This window comes from Anomaloglossus baeobatrachus, chromosome 3, assembly GCF_048569485.1.
Source record: "Anomaloglossus baeobatrachus isolate aAnoBae1 chromosome 3, aAnoBae1.hap1, whole genome shotgun sequence".
NCBI lineage: Eukaryota > Metazoa > Chordata > Amphibia > Anura > Aromobatidae > Anomaloglossus > Anomaloglossus baeobatrachus.
The window spans coordinates 700,199,797-700,222,213 of NC_134355.1; the positions used below are offsets into that span (position 1 = coordinate 700,199,797).

General features: G+C 51.2%; 1 protein-coding gene across 1 annotated transcript in view; it reads left to right on the forward strand.

Annotated features, from left to right (window-relative positions):
• LOC142297466 (uncharacterized) overlaps nt 1-22,417 on the forward strand; it is a 194,597-nt gene that overhangs the window by 32,059 nt on the left and 140,121 nt on the right. Inside the window, exon 6 of the mRNA XM_075341692.1 lies at nt 5,374-5,497. Coding sequence (XP_075197807.1) covers nt 5,374-5,497 — 124 coding nt within the window. The remainder of the gene's footprint in view (nt 1-5,373; nt 5,498-22,417) is intronic.

A 22,417-nucleotide genomic window follows, 5' to 3' on the forward strand; every position in this document is an offset into this window, starting at 1 on the left:
GGGGATGAGAGGAGACTGCTGGGAGATTATACAGTGTACACTGGAGGATTCTGGGGGATGAGAGGAGACTGCTGGGAGATTATACAGTGTACACTGGAGGATTCTGGGGGATGAGAGGAGACTGCTGGGAGATTATACAGTGTACACTGGAGGATTCTGGGGGATGAGAGGAGACTGCTGGGAGATTATACAGTGTACACTGGAGGATTCTGGGGGATGAGAGGAGACTGCTGGGAGATTATACAGTGTACACTGGAGGATTCTGGGGGATGAGAGGAGACTGCTGGGAGATTATACAGTGTACACTGGAGGATTCTGGGGGATGAGAGGAGACTGCTGGGAGATTATACAGTGTACACTGGAGGATTCTGGGGGATGAGAGGAGACTGCTGGGAGATTATACAGTGTACACTGGAGGATTCTGGGTGATGAGAGGAGACTGCTGGGAGATTATACAGTGTACACTGGAGGATTCTGGGGGATGAGAGGAGACTGCTGGGAGATAATACAGTGTACAGTGGAGGATTCTGGGGGATGAGAGGAGACTGCTGGGAGATTATACAGTGTACACCAGAGGATTCTGGGGGATGAGAGGAGACTGCAGGGAGATTATACAGTGTACACTGGAGGATTCTGGGGGATGAGAGGAGACTGCTGGGAGATTATACAGTGTACACTGGAGGATTCTGGGGGATGAGAGGAGACTGCTGGGAGATTATACAGTGTACACTGGAGGATTCTGGGGGATCAGGAGACTGCTGGGAGATTATACAGTGTACACCAGAGGATTCTGGGGGATGAGAGGAGACTGCAGGGAGATTATACAGTGTGCACTGGAGGATTCTGGGGGATCAGGAGACTGCTGGGAGATTATACAGTGTACACCAGAGGATTCTGGGGGATGAGAGGAGACTGCAGGGAGATTATACAGTGTACACTGGAGGATTCTGGGGGATGAGAGGAGACTGCTGGGAGATTATACAGTGTACACTGGAGGATTCTGGGGGATGAGAGGAGACTGCTGGGAGATTATACAGTGTACACCGGAGGATTCTGGGGGATGAGAGGAGACTGCTGGGAGATTATACAGTGTACACCGGAGGATTCTGGGGGATGAGAGGAGACTGCTGGGAGATTATACAGTGTACCCCAGAGGATTCTGGGGGATGAGAGGAGACTGCTGGGAGATTATACAGTGTACACCGGAGGATTCTGGGGGATGAGAAGAGACTGCTGGGAGATTATACAGTGTACACCGGAGGATTCTGGGGGATGAGAGGAGACTGCTGGGAGATTATACAGTGTACACTGGAGGATTCTGGGGGATGAGAGGAGACTGCTGGGAGATTATACAGTGTACACCGGAGGATTCTGGGGGATGAGAGGAGACTGCTGGGAGATTATACAGTGTACCCCAGAGGTTTCTGGGGGATGAGGAGACTGCTGGGAGATTATACAGTGTACACTGGAGGATTCTGGGGGATGAGAGGAGACTGCTGGGAGATTATACAGTGTACACAGGAGGATTCTGGGGGATGAGAGGAGACTGCTGGGAGATTATACAGTGTACACTGGAGGATTCTGGGGGATGAGAGGAGACTGCTGGGAGATTATACAGTGTACACCAGAGGATTCTGGGGGATGAGAGGAGACTGCTGGGAGATTATACAGTGTACACCGGAGGATTCTGGGGGATGAGAGGAGACTGCTGGGAGATTATACAGTGTACACCGGAGGATTCTGGGGGATGAGAGGAGACTGCTGGGAGATTATACAGTGTACACCAGAGGATTCTGGGGGATGAGAGGAGACTGCTGGGAGATTATACAGTGTACACCGGAGGATTCTGGGGGATGAGGAGAGGAGACTGCTGGGAGATTATACAGTGTACACTGGAGGATTCTGGGGGATGAGGAGAGGAGACTGCTGGGAGATTATACAGTGTACACTGGAGGATTCTGGGGGATGAGAGGAGACTGCTGGGAGATTATACAGTGTACACTGGAGGATTCTGGGGGATGAGAGGAGACTGCTGGGAGATTATACAGTGTACACTGGAGGATTCTGGGGGATGAGGAGACTGCTGGGAGATTATACAGTGTACACCGGAGGATTCTGGGTGATGAGAGGAGACTGCTGGGAGATTATACAGTGTACACTGGAGGATTCTGGGGGATGAGAGGAGACTGCTGGGAGATTATACAGTGTACACTGGAGGATTCTGGGGGATGAGAGGAGACTGCTGGGAGATTATACAGTGTACACTGGAGGATTCTGGGGGATGAGAGGAGACTGCTGGGAGATTATACAGTGTACACTGCAGGATTCTGGGGGATGAGAGGAGACTGCTGGGAGATTATACAGTGTACACTGGAGGATTATGGGGGATGAGAGGAGACTGCTGGGAGATTATACAGTGTACACCAGAGGATTCTGGGGGATGAGAGGAGACTGCTGGGAGATTATACAGTGTACACTGGAGGATTCTGGGGGATGAGAGGAGACTGCTGGGAGATTATACAGTGTACACTGGAGGATTCTGGGGGATGAGAGGAGACTGCTCGGAGATTATACAGTGTACACTGGAGGATTCTGGGGGATGAGGAGAGGAGACTGCAGGGAGATTATACAGTGTACACTGGAGGATTCTGGGGGATGAGAGGAGACTGCTGGGAGATTATACAGTGTACACCAGAGGATTCTGGGGGATGAGGAGACTGCTGGGAGATTATACAGTGTACACCGGAGGATTCTGGGGGATGAGGAGACTGCAGGGAGATTATACAGTGTACACCGGAGGATTCTGGGGGATGAGGAGAGGAGACTGCAGGGAGATTATACAGTGTACACTGGAGGATTCTGGGGGATGAGAGGAGACTGCTGGGAGATTATACAGTGTACACCAGAGGATTCTGGGGGATGAGGAGACTGCTGGGAGATTATACAGTGTACACCGGAGGATTCTGGGGGATGAGGAGACTGCAGGGAGATTATACAGTGTACACCGGAGGATTCTGGGGGATGAGGAGAGGAGACTGCTGGGAGATTATACAGTGTACACTGGAGGATTCTGGGAGATGAGAGGAGACTGCTGGGAGATTATACAGTGTACACCAGAGGATTCTGGGGGATGAGGAGAGGAGACTGCTGGGAGATTATACAGTGTACACTGGAGGATTCTGGGGGATGAGAGGAGACTGCTGGGAGATTATACAGTGTACACTGGAGGATTCTGGGAGATGAGAGGAGACTGCTGGGAGATTATACAGTGTACACCAGAGGATTCTGGGGGATGAGGAGAGGAGAATGCTGGGAGATTATACAGTGTACACTGGAGGATTCTGGGGGATGAGAGGAGACTGCTGGGAGATTATACAGTGTACACTGGAGGACTCTGGGGGATGAGAGGAGACTGCTGGGAGATTATACAGTGTACACTGGAGGATTCTGGGGGATGAGAGGAGACTGCTGGGAGATTATACAGTGTACAGCAGAGGATTCTGGGGGATGAGAGGAGACTGCTGGGAGATTATACAGTGTACACTGGAGGATTCTGGGGGATGAGAGGAGACTGCTGGGAGATTATACAGTGTACACTGGAGGATTCTGGGGGATGAGAGGTGACTGCTGGGAGATTATACAGTCTACACCAGAGGATTCTGGGGGATGAGAGGAGACTGCTGGGAGATTATACAGTGTACACTGGAGGATTCTGGGGGATGAGAGGAGACTGCTGGGAGATTATACAGTGTACACCGGAGGATTCTGGGGGATGAGCGGAGACTGCTGGGAGATTATACAGTGTACACCAGAGGATTCTGGGGGATGAGAGGAGACTGCTGGGAGATTATACAGTGTACACCGGAGGATTCTGGGGGATGAGAGGAGACTGCTGGGAGATTATACAGTGTACACCAGAGGATTCTGGGGGATGAGAGGAGACTGCTGGGAGATTATACAGTGTACACCAGAGGATTCTGGGGGATGAGAGGTGACTGCTGGAAGATTATACAGTGTACACTGGAGGATTCTGGGGGATGAGAGGAGACTGCTGGGAGATTATACAGTGTACGCCGGAGGATTCTGGGGGATGAGAGGAGACTGCTGGGAGATTATACAGTGTACACCAGAGGATTCTGGGGGATGAGAGGAGACTGCTGGGAGATTATACAGTGTACACTGGAGGATTCTGGGGGATGAGGAAAGGAGACTGCAGGGAGATTATACAGTGTACAGCAGAGGATTCTGGGGGATGAGAGGAGACTGCTGGGAGATTATACAGTGTGCACTGGAGGATTCTGGGAGATGAGAGGAGACTGCTGGGAGATTATACAGTGTACACTGGAGGATTCTGGGGGATGAGAGGAGACTGCTGGGAGATTATACAGTGTACACTGGAGGATTCTGGGGGATGAGAGGAGACTGCTGGGAGATTATACAGTGTACACTGGAGGATTCTGGGGGATGAGAGGAGACTGCTGGGAGATTATACAGTGTACACTGGAGGATTCTGGGGGATGAGAGGAGACTTCTGGGAGATTATACAGTGTACACCAGAGGATTCTGGGGGATGAGAGGAGACTGCTGGGAGATTATACACTGTACACTGGAGGATTCTGGGGGATGAGAGGAGACTGCTGGGAGATTATACAGTGTACACCAGAGGATTCTGGGGGATGAGAGGAGACTGCTGGGGGATTATACAGTGTACACCAGAGGATTCTGGGGGATGAGGAAAGGAGACTGCAGGGAGATTATACAGTGTACAGCAGAGGATTCTGGGGGATGAGAGGAGACTGTACACTGGAGGATTCTGGGGGATGAGAGGAGACTGCTGGGAGATTATACAGTGTACACTGGAGGATTCTGGGGGATGAGAGGAGACTTCTGGGAGATTATACAGTGTACACCAGAGGATTCTGGGGGATGAGAGGAGACTGCTGGGAGATTATACACTGTACACTGGAGGATTCTGGGGGATGAGAGGTGACTGCTGGGAGATTATACAGTGTACACTGGAGGATTCTGGGGGATGAGAGGAGACTGCTGGGAGATTATACAGTGTACACCGGAGGATTCTGGGGGATGAGAGGAGACTGCTGGGAGATTATACAGTGTACACTGGAGGATTCTGGGGGATGAGAGGAGACTGCTGGGAGATTATACACTGTACACTGGAGGATTCTGGGTGATGAGAGGAGACTGCTGGGAGATTATACAGTGTACACTGGAGGATTCTGGGGGATAAGAGGAGACTGCTGGGAGATTATACAGTGTACACCGGAGGATTCTGGGGAATGAGAGGTGACTGCTGGGAGATTATACAGTGTACACTGGAGGATTCTGGGTGATGTTGGTCTCGTTGGTTGTCAGGTTCCTCTCCGGTGTCAGGACGTCGCTGTGTATTTCTCCCTGGAGCAGTGGGAGTATATAGAAGGACACCGGGATCTGTACTCGGATGTTGTGGTGGAGGAGCACCGTCTGTCTATATCACCAGGTTAGTGGAAACCTCTGTCTTTCTTCTTGGCCGTTGTTTTCTGTGGTCGGCATTAGCAGATGTCATGGAGCCGTAACACTACATGTCACACACATGTCTACAATCACCTGTTGGGAAATATGGGGTAATATCTTCCTCCTGGGACCTCCATGGGGCAGATATCCTTAATATCAGGAACGCTATCGATTTTGGTACCTGAGCTTCACCTCAGTTACCTGCCTCCAGTGGAGCTCTCCTGGGGAGGGAGGTCGGAGCAGCTGGTACCTGGTGAAAGCAGATCATGGCCCGGAGTGTAAGTGCTCTACAATTTTCGAAATGCAGTGCCCTCCTCACAAGATCTGTGCCATTCCTTTGACCACACGTCAAGTAACTTTCTTTTGTTTTTCTTTTTTTTTGTGTGTGTCTTGTCCCCTTTGTAACTTCTCTTCTACAATTTTAGAAGCATTGCCCAATTGTTGGATAAAATATATAAAATTAAACCATTTTGTTCCTCTTGCTTTATAAATCATATACCTGAAGCCTTGTGAGGCCAAACGTTGCCAGTAACGGGCGTTCGTTCGGCCTCTATAAACGATTGGTGGTGGCAGCTAGTTTTTCTTGGGTTATTGTGGTGCTTGGCAGTGAGCATACTGAAGTGTATGTATATACTGTATCTATATTTATGTACCATACAGTTCAAAAGTTTGGGGTCACCCAGACAATTTTTATGTTGTAGGATGAAATTGGCTCCAATCAAGCGCTGTCCACAGGGTATGGCATGTTGCAAAATGGAGTGAGAGCCTTCCTTATTCAAAATCCCGAATCCCTTTTACCTTGTACAAATCTCCCACTTTACCAGCACAAAAGCAACCCCAGACCATCACATAACCTCCACCATGCTTGACAGATGGCATCAGGCAGTCTTCCAGCATCTTTTCAGTAGGTCTGCTTCTCACAAATGTTCTTCTGTGTGATCCAAACACCTCAAACTTCGATTCGTCTGTCGATAACACTTTTTTCCAATCTTCCTCTGTGCAATGTCTGTGTTATTTTGCCCATATTAATCTTTTCCTTTTATTAGCCAGTCTCAGATATGGCTTTTCCTTTGCCACTCTTCCCTGAAGGCCAGCATCCCGGAGTCTCCTCGTCACTGTAGACGGTGACACTGGCGTTTTGCGGGTTCTATGTAATGAAGCTGCCAGTTGAGGACCTGTGAGGCGTGGATTTCTCACACTAGAGACTGTAATGTACGTGTCTTGTTGCTCAGTTGTACAGCGCGGCCTCCACTTCTCTCTACTCTGGTTACAGCCTGTTTGTGCTCTCCTCAGTTGTGCAGCGCGGCCTCCACTTCTCTCTACTCTGGTTACAGCCTGTTTGTGCTCTCCTCAGTTGTGCAGCGCGGCCTCACACTTCTCTCTACTCTGGTTACAGCCTGTTTGTGCTCTCCTCTGAAGGGAGGAGTACACACCGTTGTAGGAAATCTTCAGTTTCTTGCATGGAATATCCTTCATTTCTAAGAACTAGAATTGACTGTCAAGTTTCACATGAAAGTTCTCTTTCTCTGGCCATTTTGAGAGTTTAATGGAACCAACAAATGTAATGCGCCAGATTCTCAACTAGCTCAAAGGAAGGTCAGTTTTATAGCTTCTCTAATCAGCAAAACTGTTTTCAGCTGTGCTAACATACTTGCACAAGGGATTTCTAAACATCCATTAGCCTTCTAACACAGCAAACACAATGTACCATTAGACACTGGAGCGGTGGTTATTGGAAATGGGCCTCTACACACCTATGTAGATATTGCATTAAAAAACAGACGTTTGCAGCGAGAATAGTCATTTACCACATAATGTATAGAGGGGATTTCTGTTTAATGTTAGCTTCATTGAAAAAAATAAATCAGGAAATATCTAAGTGACCCTAAACTTTTGAACTGTAGTGTCTCTCTGGTGCCTTGCAAAAGTATTCGGGGCCCTTGAATTTTGCATGGGCTCATCCTCCTCAACCTGTGGGACCTCCACCTTTGGCATGGCTAAGGGGACCCTGGTCTTTGTGTTTCTTTCCCTGAGGCCACTCGGATAGCAAGGGACATGACGTTCTCCAGCGATGTGGGTGTGAAGTACTGCAGTATGGAGTCCCTCAGCCTCACAGAGAACACCTGGATAAACTTACTCCGGAGAGCCGGTTTGTTCCATAGGGTGTTTGTGGCTCACCTCCAGAATTCCCAGCAGTACTCTTCTGCTGGGCACACCCCCTGCTGGATCTTACAGAGCTGGGATTCCGCCAGGGAAACTCTATCAGGTTCACCGTAGACCAGGGCCAAAGCCGCAAAAAAAGCCAACCGACCACATAGACATACGAATCGAAGTTCGAGGTGTTTTGATCACACAAAAGAACATTTGTGACACGTAGAACAACTGAAAAGTTGCTGGAAGATCTGTCAAGCATGGTGGAGGTAATGTGATGGTCTGGGGTTGCTTTGTGCTGGTAAAGTGGGAGATTTGTACAAGGTAAAAGGGATTTTGAATAAGGAACGCTATCACTCCATTTTACAACGCCATGCCATACCCTGTGGACAACGCTTGATTGGAGCCAATTTCATCCTACAACAGGACAATGACCCAAAGCAACCTCCAAATTATGCATGAACTATTTCGGGAAGAAGCCGGCAGCTGGCATCTATCTGTAATGGAGGGGCCCAGTCACCAGACCTCAACCCTATAGAGCTGTTGTAGGAGCAGCTTGACCGTATGGTGCCAAAAAATGCCCATCAAGCCAATCCAACTTGTGGGGAGGGGGGGGGAAGCATGGGGGGAAATATCTCCAGATTACCTCCGCAAATTAACAGCTAGAATGCCAAAGATCTGCTAAGCTGGAATTGAGCAAAGGAGCATTCTGTGCCGAAAGCCAAGTGTGAAGAGAAAATTATTATTTCACGTAAAGATCATTATTTCTGACCTCGTCACTGTCTGGACGAGATTCTCTATTCATTATGCAGCTCATCTGAGAAATACAAGTAAAATTTTTTCATGGAGAAGATAAAATTGTCCGGGTGACCCCAAACATTTGAACTGTAGCGTATGTCAGAATTTGGCAATAAAAGACACAATAACATTTTTTCAGTTTTAATTTATTTTTTTTTTCCAATTTAAGATTTTATTGATTTTCAAAGGAATTACAATATTAGAACATACATCCATGTTGTACCAAATGATACAAATCAGAAATCCAAAGTCAATGCTACACCAAGCCTTCGCAGGCTTCGTAATATTCTGTGGATGGTAGAAGTAGTACATGGATAAACATTTAAAACCTTAGATGATAATAGAACAAGAAGAAAAGATTAAGTTGAGTGATAGGCACAGGATCCAAAGAAGGAGAGGCATTTCAGAGGAAGGAGAGGAGAGATAGAAAGCAGGGTGAGGCGACCGGGGCTGATGCATTGTCCATTGAGCTAAGATTTATCGAGAGGATGGTGTGTACTGTCTAAAAGAGAAAAAGCCATAGTGCCCCCAATCCGGAGATTAAATTAGTTCAAGAAATTTCTCACTGGACAGGAAAGACTCCCATTGGAACCACTTAGTGGCTGTCTCCACTGTTTGCCCTCGTGATTGGGCCATCACCATTTCCATGCGGTGGATCACGTTTACCTCTGTTACCCACTCATCCAACGTCGGGGGGGAAGGGTCTTTCCAGCGCCGTGGGACCATGTCTTGGCGGCCTGAAGAAGGTGACCCAAGATAGATTTTTTTAAAAACCTTTTCCGATACGTTAAAGATATACAGTAAAGCTGCTTCCGGGCGAGTGGGCACCACGATCCCCGTGACCTCTTTTATGGCTGCCAGTACTTTGCTCCAAAAGACCGACAGGCCCGGGCAGTGCCACCAGATGTGAGACATGGTGCCTCCCGAGGCTCCGCAACGCCAGCACGTGTCCGGTATTTCGGGGCACCACGCATGAAGAGACGCCGGAACCCTGTACCACCTGGAAAGTATTTTATACCTGGTTTCTTGCATCCTAGTGGCAACCACCGACCTGTGGGTCAGGCGGAAACAATGCTCCCATTGATTCCCGGGAATCGTTTGATTGAGCTCTAACTCCCATGCTTTACAAAAGCGAGGAAGCGACACCTCTGCTGCACTTGTCATAAGCTTGTACACCCTTGATATTGCATGACGCGTATCGGAAGGCCCAGTGCAAAGGTTTTCAAAAGGAGTTTGGGGTGGGGGATGAGCCCTGATAGTGTCCTGGGAAGTTAGAAAATGCTTGAGTTGGGCATACTCAAAATTAAATCGCAGTTTGAAATTCCGGCCCTCTACTATCTCCAGAAGTGGGATGAGAGACCCGCCCAGAGCCACCCGATTTAATCTCAAAGGATTCAGTTTCGTGCTTCCCAGAAAATTATTAGATGATGTTCCCGGTAAAAACTCCGGGTTATCGGTTAGTGGCATAAGGGGCCCTCCAGGCTGGATCATGAGATTGCGTGATGATACAGAGTGGACCGTTTTCAATGTTTGTTTAGTACTATCTCAATCTTATGCTTGGTGAGGAGCGGCCAGGTCCAGGGCAGGGTCAGTAATAAGGGGCACATATCTTGTGCCAGGCAGACCCAAAGCTTAGAACCAGAATTATGTAAAAGGTCCAGGATCCTGGCATGGGCGGCTGCCAAGTAGTACCGCCTACAGTCAGGTAGTCCCGTCCCTCCCGCACTCTTGGTCCTAGTTAGGACGCTACTTCCTATACGGGCACGTCTTCCAGACCAAACAAATTGACTGAATATGCGCTGCATCTTAGCCCAATAGGTTGCTGGAACATAGACCGGAACCGTCTGTATCAAGTACAGCAATCTCGGCAGAGCCGTCATCCTGAGCGCGCTGATCCTGCCGAACCATGAAAGAGTGCCCCTGTGCCACCGGGCTAAATCACCCTTCAGCCGTGACAGGAAACTTTGGTAATTTAATTGAAAGAGCCTGGACAAGTCAGATGGGATCTTGATGCCCAAGTATCCAATACTACCGTGGGGTGGCCATCTAAAGGGGAAGTTTGGTTTTATGACATCCACAGTTGTTTGGGGTAGAGAAATATTTAGGGCCTCTGATTTATCAAAATTGATTTTAAAATTGGACCACTTGCTAAAGCGGTTCAATTCCACCATTAAGGATGGGAGAGAGGTGATGGGGTTACACAGATAAACAAGGAGATCGTCAGCAAAGGCAGCGCATTTATGCTCCCGGTTGGCGATCTTATTTCCCCTTATGTCCAGATTGGCCCGGATGGACGACAACAAGTGTTCCATGACTAAGACATACAGTAAAGGTGACAAGGGGCATCCCTGCCGGGTCCCGTTTCGAATGGAGAAGGGTTTCGACAGAGTGCCATTAATCTTAAGGTGAGCAGTCGGGGTATGGTATAAAGCCATAATTTTAGATGAGAAAACCGGTCCCAGGCCTATATGGTCCAGGGTCTGTGCAATTGACTGCCAGGAGACTCTGTCGAAAGCCTTCTCAGCGTCCAAAGACAGCAACATCAACGGCAGTTGTTTAGTATGTGCGTGTTGAATTAAATCCAAGGTTTTTATGGTGTTGTCCCTTGCCTCTCTACCCGGGACAAACCCGGCCTGGTCAAAGTGGATTAGGTCAGGAAGCAAAGGACCAAGTGTATTTGCCAAAAGCTTGGCATAAATTTTTAAATCTACATTAAGAAGTGATATCGGTCTAAAACTACTACACACCGTGGGGTCTTTTCCAGCCTTACTGAGTAGTGAGATGTGAGCCGTGGTGGAGTGGGGCGGAAAGGGGACAGAGTCCGAAATCGAGTTATAGGAAAGGAGCATTAGGGGCGCTAATTGTTCCGAAAAGGATTTATAAAATTTGGCGGGGAATCCATCAGGGCCAGGACTCTTGTTTCTAGGAGTGTCGCGAATCACTGCCAGCAGGTCCTCCAGTATAAATGGACTTTCCAAGTTGTCAACTATAGAGCTATCGAGACATCTAAAAGGTGAGGGCATTGAGGGACACTCATCACTCGACCTGGGGGGCTCAACAGGTAAATTATATAACTTGGAATAATAGTCGTGAAAAGTATTTGAGATGTCTGGGGTGGCATAAAGTATTTCGTCGCATGCGTTCTTGATGCAAGGTATGAGGGCAAGAGCTCTTTCTTCCCTCAGCGCGTTGGCCAACAATCTGCCGGGTTTATCCCCAAACTCGTAAAACCTCCCCCTTCCCACCTGTATTAAACGCTGATATGAGGTATCAAGCAGTTTTTTAACCTGGAACCTGGCTTGTAGATTTGTGGCCGATAAGGCTCGCTTTTGGATGAGCTCCAGTTCAGAGACCTTATGGAGAGCTTTTACTATGTCTTGGGCCTTTTCTTTTTTGATTCGGGACCTGTGCTTAATAAAAATACCTCGTAAGACACATTTCAATGCTTCCCACTTATATGTGGGGGCTGTGTCATCTACTGAGTGGTCCTCCATGAACCTTGTAATGGAGGTCTGAATGTCAGTAACACAAAGCTCATCCAGTAGCAACGACTCATTCAGCCGCCACGACCCTTTAGGAGCCGAAAGAGAGGGGATCTCTATCGTGCAATACACCGGCGCATGGTCTGACCACAGTATATTATCCATTCCCGTATGTTGGATCCACGGGAGAGCGCTATGTTGTATTGTATTAGTATGTAGTCAAGACGACTATATGAATCCTGGGTGTGGGAATAGAAACTATAGTCTCTGACCGACGGGTGTTGTATTCTCCAGGTGTCGAACAGTTAAATACGTAGTAGAGCTTTTTTGATACGTTTAATGGTGGTGTATGCAATACTAGATTTCCCTTTGGAGTTATCTAATGTGGGGTCGAGGGTGACATTAAGGTCGCCACATAAAATCACCGTGCCCTGTAGCAAGGGGATTGCGACGCCGATCAGACGGGAAACAAAACTGTCCTGTTTTTGATTTGGGGAGTATGCATTAGTTATTGTGAGAATGTGGGTTCCCACCCTCAGTGAGAGTATAATATATCTTCCAAGACTATCCGTCGTTCACTTTAAGATTTGATGTGGGAGGGATTTATGGATGGCTATTGCCACACCTTTGGAACGGGAGTCTGGGTTGTCCGAGGATACCCATGTCTGGTAATATTTATTTTTAAGAATAGGGGCATGTCCTCGTTTGAAGTGTGTCTCCTGGAGACACGCTATTCTCACCTTCTGTTTATGAAGATGATATAGTATCTGTGTCCTTTTCTCCGGAACATTGAGGCCCCTGGCATTGAAAGAAGCGATGGTTAGGTCCGCCATCTCTAAAAGAATAGTACATTAGAGATATATAAGAGAGGGTATCGAACACGATCAGCCCGGCCGCCGAGAATAGAAAGAAGAGAAAACTGGAGGTAGGTAGGCTGTAGCAGGGAGAAGAGGAAAAGAGAAACGAAAACAGGGAGAACATCAGGCAAAAAAAACCTTGCACAGTAAACTAAGTCCGAACAAATGTTCCTAGGGAACATATCCGCCTGATCTAGACAGGACAGAGGATCCCGACCTATTTGGGGAAAAAGGATGTCAGACATAACCAAGCAGAGCTCCGTGCATGTCAAAAACATTAAGGATAACCACAGAAACCGGCAACAATATCAAATATTCATGTAATACGGGCGATGAATAAACTTAGGGGCAGTATGCGAGAGTCAAGTGACTCAAATACCTGTAAGAGGCATAAGTCATAAGGGCACATTCCGCCACCGAGCACATCTATATCGGTCACCAAGGGCGACCCGTCCCACGACCCCGCATTTCTCTCTGAGGCAGCCCCCTGCCGGGCCCAGGAGGTGGAGTTAGTCTGGAAGGGGCAGGCCGTCCCCTAGGTACCCACTGCTGGAGTAGGGTAGTCGGCCAGGTTGCAATAGGGATTGTAGGCAGATTCAGGCTCTTAGTAAAAGCCGGGAGGCCTTCTGGGGATCGCAGGATCATCCATCGGGAGTCCTTCCGCACCGACAGGGAGAATGGAAATCCCCACCGAAACGGTAGACCCCTCTCTTTCAAAGCATCAAGAAGGGGCTTAAGAGTCGCACGTTGGGCCAGCGTGTGGCGTGAGAGATCCGGCATTATGCGTATGGTAGAGCCATTAAATGACAGGTTCTGTTTCCTCCTGGCTGCTTGTAAAATGTCCTCTTTTATAGCAAAAAAGTGCACCCTGCATATGACATCTCTCGGACGGGAATCATCTGGATCCGGAGGACGTAGGGCCCTATGGGCTCTATCAAGTTCAAGGGGAGCTCCTGGTGGCCTTTTTAGCAGATTATTAAAGATGGAACGAAGAACAGCAGGTATGTTAGGGGCAGCGATAGATTCCGGAAGACCTCTAACACGTAGATTGTTTCGTCTGTTTCTGTTTTCTGGCTTATATATCCTGAGTCATATTGCAAAGGATTGTCGAAAATCCACTTGTGACTTTTAGGATCGCTACTTCCAATAGGTGGCGCTGTGCTAGAGTTTGTCTCCTTTACTGGAGAGACAATTTGAATATTTCCCAGAGGGGCATTGCAGCTATAAGTCCCCTTACCTGGCAGCCAGACTGGCTTGCAAAGTCTCCTTAAGGAGAATAGTGTTCCCCCGTGGAATTTTAGGGGCATTGCAGCTATAAGTCCCCTTACCTGGCAGCCAGACTGGCTTGCAAAGTCTCCTTAAGGAGAATAGTGTTCCCCCGTGGTCCCCACATAGCTTTCTCATGAGCCAGATCAGACACCCCCATACTTTGCACTGACGAGGGGCAAGCACCCCGAAACACCGTGTCTGCAAATTGGGATTCTGATCTGGCTTATATATCCTGAGTCATATTGCAAAGGATTGTCGAAAATCCACTTGTGACTTTTAGGATCGCTACTTCCAATAGGTGGCGCTGTGCTAGAGTTTGTCTCCTTTACTGGAGAGACAATTTGAATATTTCCCAGAGGGGCATTGCAGCTATAAGTCCCCTTACCTGGCAGCCAGACTGGCTTGCAAAGTCTCCTTAAGGAGAATAGTGTTCCCCCGTGGAATTTTAGGGGCATTGCAGCTATAAGTCCCCTTACCTGGCAGCCAGACTGGCTTGCAAAGTCTCCTTAAGGAGAATAGTGTTCCCCCGTGGTCCCCACATAGCTTTCTCATGAGCCAGATCAGACACCCCCATACTTTGCACTGACGAGGGGCAAGCACCCCGAAACACCGTGTCTGCAAATTGGGATTCTGATCTGGCTTATATATCCTGAGTCATATTGCAAAGGATTGTCGAAAATCCACTTGTGACTTTTAGGATCGCTACTTCCAATAGGTGGCGCTGTGCTAGAGTTTGTCTCCTTTACTGGAGAGACAATCTGTTTTCTAAATCATCTACATGTTGTTGAAGGGAAAATAGTTGCTTGAATTGGTTTTCCACAGTCTCTTGAATAGATTGAATAGACACCTGAGAATTTGATTGTTGTTCAGTCAGTGTGTCTACCCTGTGAGTAAGTGAGGAGAGATCCTGCCGTAATTGGATGAATTCTTGTTTACATTCCGCCACCACTTGATTAGCCAATGCTGCAATGTCGTTCTTGGTGTGGATCGCTTGTAACAGTGACCGCAGGTCTACCAGAGAAGCCGGGCGGTCGTCGCCCATCAAGGTGGTGGTGTGAGACATATTGGGGTATGCATAGAAAGATTCCTGTAGGGCTGGACCATATATTAGTGTTTGCGTACTTTGGGGGTTCTTTATATCGTCCCACATTTGTGGCACAGACATGTTGACGAATTGGAGGTATTCCCAGTACCCTGGGCCCTCCATTCATGGGGGGGATCAGTGTGCCTTTTTCCAGGTCTCCACCTGCGGCCGTTGGGCTCCCAGCCCAGGAGGATCCAGAAGACCACCGATCTGGGGAGGAAGGGGGTGCTTCCCTCTGGGGTAATCCCCAAGACTCTGTGGCAACCCCCCAGGGATCATGTGGCCCTCCTCTGTTCACAGCTCCCCCTGAAGGTCTTGTGGCCCCTGGTGAGGATGCATGGCTGATGGCGTTGCCCCCCTCTCTGGATTGAGTCCCACTCACCAAGCCCTCCCGCGGGCCCTGTACCTGGGTATTGTAGTTCAGCAGTCCATCTGGGTTAAGTGCTGCTCCCTCCTCACCTCCGATCGCTGCACTAGTGCTCGCAGATGGGAGCAGTGGTGCCTGGTGTGTAGCTTCTCCGTGCAGCGCCTGCTTCCTCAGTGCCCGGGCCTGCAGCGGTGAGTCATCTTCTGAGCCCGAGCACACGTGCACCCTGTGCCTGCACGCCTCGCTCCTCACAGATTCCCTGGAGCCGGCCGCAGGTGAGTTACCAGGGCTACCCGGCTCCCGCAGAGTCCCTGCGGAGGGCGAGACAGGCAGGACGGCTGCTGCAGGCGACCCGTCTTCCCGCCCTGGACTGCTCTGAAGCGCGGCCGACATCTTGGAATGGCGCCGCTTCTCCCACTGTGGGGGGTCCTTCGGCTCCCGCCGCGTGTCCTCTAGAGGGTCCCTCTAGGTCACAGGGGGACCCTGTTTCCTCACCCCTTCTCTGGGTCTTCGGGCTTACTGCCCCAACGGACACCGGTGCAGGGATCCCTTCAAGCCTCACAGGCCGCAGTTCTCTCCCTGGCTGAGGCACAATCCCAGGCTCCCGGGACCGGGTGAGATAAGCCCCGATTGTGCCCTGGGACGCAGGGGGCTGCCCCGCGGTGCTTGGCTTGTTTTTTTTCGTTGTGGATTTGCCCATGATGTATAGTAAACCGGCCTTATGGAGGATTATTTAGAGGAGCTCTAGCATGCAGCGTCCTCACTCGGCCATGTCCAGCTACGCCCCTGTTACATCTCGTGGCTCTCCTGAGGCAAGGACTGAGGCAGTCTCCCATTCCTTGCCTGCCACGAGCACTCCTGCTCAGCAGCGCCGAAGGTCTGCCAGACTGCGCAGTGTGCAGGAGATACCTTCTCAGAGAGGCAGCAGAAGGGTGACACCTAGTGGTTCTCCTGTTACAAGGAGTGAAGTGGTCTCCCATTCCTGGCCTGCCGCAGACTCTCCTGCTCAGCGGCCCCGAAGGTCTGCGAGGCTACGCAATGTGCAGAGGTTTACTGCTCAGGGAAGCAGTGAGATTCCCGTTATCTCTGCACATTGTGAGACCGAGGATCCCGCCTCTATTTCCCAGAGGCAGGAGGGTGAGCATGTGCAATGCGTGGTGGGTCCTGATTCGCTCACTGACGTCACACGGCTTGATGACAAGGCTGGTGACGTGGTGAATCCTGACTGGCCAGGCTGGGACGTCGTGGACCCTGATTGGGTCAAGTCCGTCATCTCCGCCTCGCGCCCGCCCTCGGGTGGAGCTGCACCTCCTTAAAAGCTCCCCCTGCCATCATGGCGGCGCGCGACCATCCTTCTATGTTTGGATGTCTGGCAGCGTGCTGCCACGCCACTGCTCAGGCATTTCTGTCTCTTGTGGGCTTGGCCCTTGCTGCTCCGGCAGTACCTCGTTTGCAGGCCATGTTCCTGCCTTGCTGCTCCGGCAGTACCCCCGTCAACAGGCCGTGTTCCTGTCCCAGGTGAGCTCCTCAAGTCTCCATTGGACTCACCTGGTTATTGAAAGCACACGTGCGTGGGCACCTCTGTGCTACCCTCGTGCCATATTCTCGTGACTTCCACTGGCACACGTGCGTGGGCACCTCTGTGCTTCCCCGTGCAACAGGTACACCGAGCCGTGAGATCTGTGCCATACAACCCTCAGGGGTTAGGGCAGATCGGTGTACATAGATCGTCTGTGACATTCCAGACGATCGCTAGCAGCAACCCGCTCACTCTTCACCCACCATAGCGGCGGTCCCTTACACCGCACAGTGGACCTTGACCGGCGGAAGCAGTCCATTTCCCATCTTGGCACGCTTCCCCGGGTCCCCCTCGTAACATTACGGTCGCGCCAAAGGTCTGGCTATGGCTGAAGAGCAGCAGCAGTTGCTGCGTTATGTGCAGCAGTTGGAGTCACGATTGGCAGCAGTGGAGCAGTCTTCCTCCGATAAGACTACTCTGACGACAGTCGCCACCCAGGCGGCTACCCAGGCTGTGCTATTGGGCGGAAGGTCTCCTCGCCTTGCGCTTCCAGAGCGCTTTAGCGGCAACAGCTCTGAGTGCCGTGGGTTTATAAACCAGGTTACCACCTACTTAGAGCTGTCCGCGACTCTTTACGCTACCGAGAAGGCGAAGGTAGCCTTCGTCCAGTCCCTGCTCACAGGGAGAGCGCTGAAGTGGTCCACGCCATTGTGGGAGCGCGGAGATCGTGTGGTGAATAACTTAGCAGCTTATCTTGGGGCCATGAGAATGGTGTTCCTCGGGCCTCAAGTCACCCACGATTCCGCGCTGCGCCTCCTACGACTTCGGCAAGGGTCTGCTTCAGTCGGGGACTTTGCTGTACACTTTAGGACACTGGCCGCAGAGCTGGACTGGCCGGATAAGGTCCTTGTCCCTGTGTTTTGGGAGGGCCTGGCAGGGTTTGTCAAAGACGCACTGGCCACACGTGAGGTGCCTGCCACTTTAGAGTCCTTGATTCAGGTTGCCTCTCGCATAGACATCCGCCAGGCGGAGCGAAGGCTCGAGGTCTCTTCAGCACCCACGTCTTCTCGGCCTAAAAAGCGTCTGACTCCCGTCTTCCATCAGACAGGTCCCCCAGCCAGTCCTGTAGGCGACTCCGTGGAGTCAATGGAAGTGTCCAAGGTGGTCTCCTCTGCCCCAGGTTCTCGGTCTTGTGTCATCTGCTTTTCCTGTGGGCAGAGGGGACACATAGCTACCCTATGTCCCAAACCGTCGGGAAAAGACAGCGTCTAGTTTCTATCAGAGGGGGGACTCTAGACGCTACTTCTCCCTCTAGGTTGACTATCAGCGCCCAGTTGCAGTTCGGCACTACTCTCTTCTCTGCCCTGGCTTGCTTGGACTCAGGCGCTGAAGGCAATTTCATCTCGACCTCCCTGGCAACCCGATACTCAGTTCCCCTGGTTCTGTTGCCCAAGCCACTCAGGGTCCGGGTAGTCGACGGGTCCATACTACTCGATCCTATCACCCAGATCACCATCCCTCTCAGGATGGATGTACCACCGGGACACCATGAGCAGGTGTCCTTCCTGGTGCTTCCAGGGGGGACGGATGAGATCCTACTGGGTCTTCCCTGGTTGAGACAGCATGCTCCTATACTCAACTGGGCAACAGGGGAGATCTCATCCTGGGCAGGATCCTGTAGAGAGCACCTCGTGACTACCGAACCACCCGCTACCATTAGGTCGGTTGGGTCCTCAGGGAATACTGAGGGGCCGGGTTTACCGACACCTTATGAGGCCTACAGGGATGTCTTTTCCAAAAGGGCCGCAGATACTCTTCCTCCCCACCGGCCATATGATTGCCGAATAGACCTGAAGCCAGGCTCCGAGCCCCCTAGGGGCAGAGTGTATCCACTCTCTGCTCCAGAGACGGAGGCTATGTCCAAATATATTCAGGACAGCCTGGCGAAGGGGTTCATTCGCAAGTCTATTTCACCGGCTGGTGCAGGATTCTTTTTTGTGCCCAAGAAGGAAGGGGATCTGCGCCCCTGTATCGATTACAGGGGATTAAATGCAATCACAATCAAGAACAAATACCCTTTGCCCCTCATTACTGAGCTATTTGATCGATTCCGCGGGGCAAAGGTCTTCACAAAGCTGGATCTACGCGGGGCGTATAATCTAGTGCGAGTCCGAAAGGGCGATGAGTGGAAGACCGCCTTTAACACCAGGGACGATCACTACGAGTATCTAGTAATGCCCTTCGGACTCTGCAATGCCCCCGCCTTATTTCAAGACTTTGTGAATGACATTTTCCGGGATTTGTATCTTTCCGTGGTTGCATACCTGGATGACATTCTTATCTTCTCCCCCGATCTTACCACCCATCGGAGGGATGTCATCCGAGTACTTAAGAGGCTCCGCACCCATTCGTTATATGCTAAGCTGGAAAAGTGCGTTTTTGAACAGGAATCCTTGCCGTTCCTGGGGTACATAGTGTCCAGTCAGGGGTTAGCAATGGATCCGGGGAAGTTGGAGACTGTGATGAACTGGCCTGAGCCCCGCTCGCTGAAGGCGATCCAGCGATTCTTGGGGTTTATCAATTATTATCGCCAGTTCATTCCCAACTTCTCGACGGTGGCAGCACCCATCATTGCCCTTACCCGCAAGGGCGCTAATCCCAAAGCATGGACACGGGAAACGGTAGAGGCATTTCACACCCTCAAAACTCACTTCTCCAGAGCTCCCATCCTTCATCGTCCAGACATCTCCAAACCCTTCCTACTGGAGGTAGACGCCTCTTCGGTCGGTGCAGGTGCAGTCCTGTACCAGAAAAACGAACGAGGAAGGAAACATCAGTGTTTCTTTTTCTCCAAGACCTTTTCTCCGGCCGAGAGGAACTACTCCATAGGGGATAGGGAGTTACTGGCGATGAAACTAGCATTCCAGGAATGGCGGCATCTCCTGGAGGGTGCGAAGCATCCATTTGAGGTTTTTTCTGACCACAAAAACCTCACATACCTCCAGACAGCACAACGCCTGAACCCAAGGCAGGCCCGTTGGTCTTTATTCTTCTCCCGGTTCCGCTTTATTATCCGCCACCTGGCCGGTGAGAAGAACGTACGGGCCGATGCCTTGTCACGTTGTATGGTTGTGTTGGAGGAGGACGAGGAGGAGCCTCGTCTTATACTACCCCCGGACAGCTTGAGGATGGTCACTCCCACTTCTTTGGACCAGGTGCCACCTGGCAAAACCCTCGTTCCCCCTGAACTACGGAACGAGGTGCTATCGTGGGCCCATGCCTCCAAGGTCGGGGGTCACTTCGGGGTCAAAAGGACCAGAGACCTGGTGACCAGGCATTATTGGTGGCCGAGACTACCCCAGGACATACAGGAATATGTGGGAGCCTGTATGTCGTGTGCTCGGAATAAGCCGTCCCGGCAGAGACCGGCAGGTCTTCTTCACCCACTGCCAGTGCCGGATCGTCCCTGGGAAGTGGTAGGGATGGACTTCCTGGGAGATCTGCCCAAGTCAGCAGGGCACAGGGTCGTATGGGTCATCACGGACCACTTCTCTAAAATGGTCCACTTGGTGCCTCTCCCACGACTCCCGACGTCACGTGCTCTCGCCACCTTGTTCATTCGGCATGTATTTAGGTTGCATGGCATGCCTGACAAGGTGGTGAGCGACCGGGGTCCCCAGTTCGCGTCTCGCTTCTGGAGAGAGCTCTGTAAGCTCCTGCAGATAGAGCTGAACATCTCCTCCGCATACCATCCCGAGACCAATGGACTAGTGGAGAGGACTAATCAGACCTTGGTAACTTACCTCCGCCATTTTATATCCGCGCACCACGACAACTGGGCTAACCTCCTTCCTTGGGCCGAATTTGCCATTAACAATTCGGTCCATGAATCCTCTGGCCAGACTCCGTTCCTACTCAATAACGGACAACATCCCAGAATCCCGGTTCCGATGCCCATTACGTCACCCGATACTAGAGTGGAGGATTGGGCGACCAAGGCCCGGGAGATCTGGGATGACACCCAAGAGGCTCTTAAAAGGGCCAAAGACCGGATGGTGACAACGGCTGATGTTCGCCGCCGCCCTGCACCATCCTTCGCCCCTGGTGACCTAGTATGGCTGTCCTCTAAGAATGTTAACCTACGGGTACAGGCAGCCAAATTCGCCCCTAGGTATCTGGGTCTGTTTAAAGTACTACAGCAGGTAAACCCAGTGGCATATCGACTCCAGCTCCCTCCACGCTGGGCTATAGCCAACACCTTTCACGTGTCCCTCCTGAAACCCGTACGACTTAATAAATTCTCGGGGTCCCTGCCGGCTCAAACCGACTCCCCGTCCGACGACCCTGAGGTGGCAAAACTTGTGGAGACAAAAGTCATACAGGGCAAGAGGTACTACCTCGTGGAGTGGGCCGGCCGTGGTCCGGAGCATAGATCCTGGGAGTTGGAGGATCATATCCGCGCCCCGGGTTTGATAGCGGCCTTCGAGCACGGACAGGGGGGGGGCCTAGACGGGGGGGTAATGTTACATCTCGTGGCTCTCCTGAGGCAAGGACTGAGGCAGTCTCCCATTCCTTGCCTGCCACGAGCACTCCTGCTCAGCAGCGCCGAAGGTCTGCCAGACTGCGCAGTGTGCAGGAGATACCTTCTCAGAGAGGCAGCAGAAGGGTGACACCTAGTGGTTCTCCTGTTACAAGGAGTGAAGCGGTCTCCCATTCCTGGCCTGCCGCAGACTCTCCTGCTCAGCGGCCCCGAAGGTCTGCGAGGCTACGCAATGTGCAGAGGTTTACTGCTCAGGGAAGCAGTGAGATTCCCGTTATCTCTGCTCATTGTGAGACCGAGGATCCCGCCTCTATTTCCCAGAGGCAGGAGGGTGAGCATGTGCAATGCGTGGTGGGTCCTGATTTGCTCACTGACGTCACACGGCTTGATGACAAGGCTGGTGACGTGGTGAATCCTGACTGGCCAGGCTGGGACGTCGTGGACCCTGATTGGGTCAAGTCCGTCATCTCCGCCTCGCGCCCGCCCTCGGGTGGAGCTGCACCTCCTTAAAAGCTCCCCCTGCCATCATGGCGGCGCGCGACCGTCCTTCTATGTTTGGATGTCTGGCAGCGTGCTGCCACGCCACTGCTCAGGCATTTCTGTCTCTTGTGGGCTTGGCCCTTGCTGCTCCGGCAGTACCTCGTTTGCAGGCCGTGTTCCTGCCTTGCTGCTCCGGCAGTACCCCCGTCAACAGGCCGTGTTCCTGTCCCAGGTGAGCTCCTCAAGTCTCCATTGGACTCACCTGGTTATTGAAAGCACACGTGCGTGGGCACCTCTGTGCTACCCTCGTGCCATATTCTCGTGACTTCCACTGGCACACGTGCGTGGGCACCTCTGTG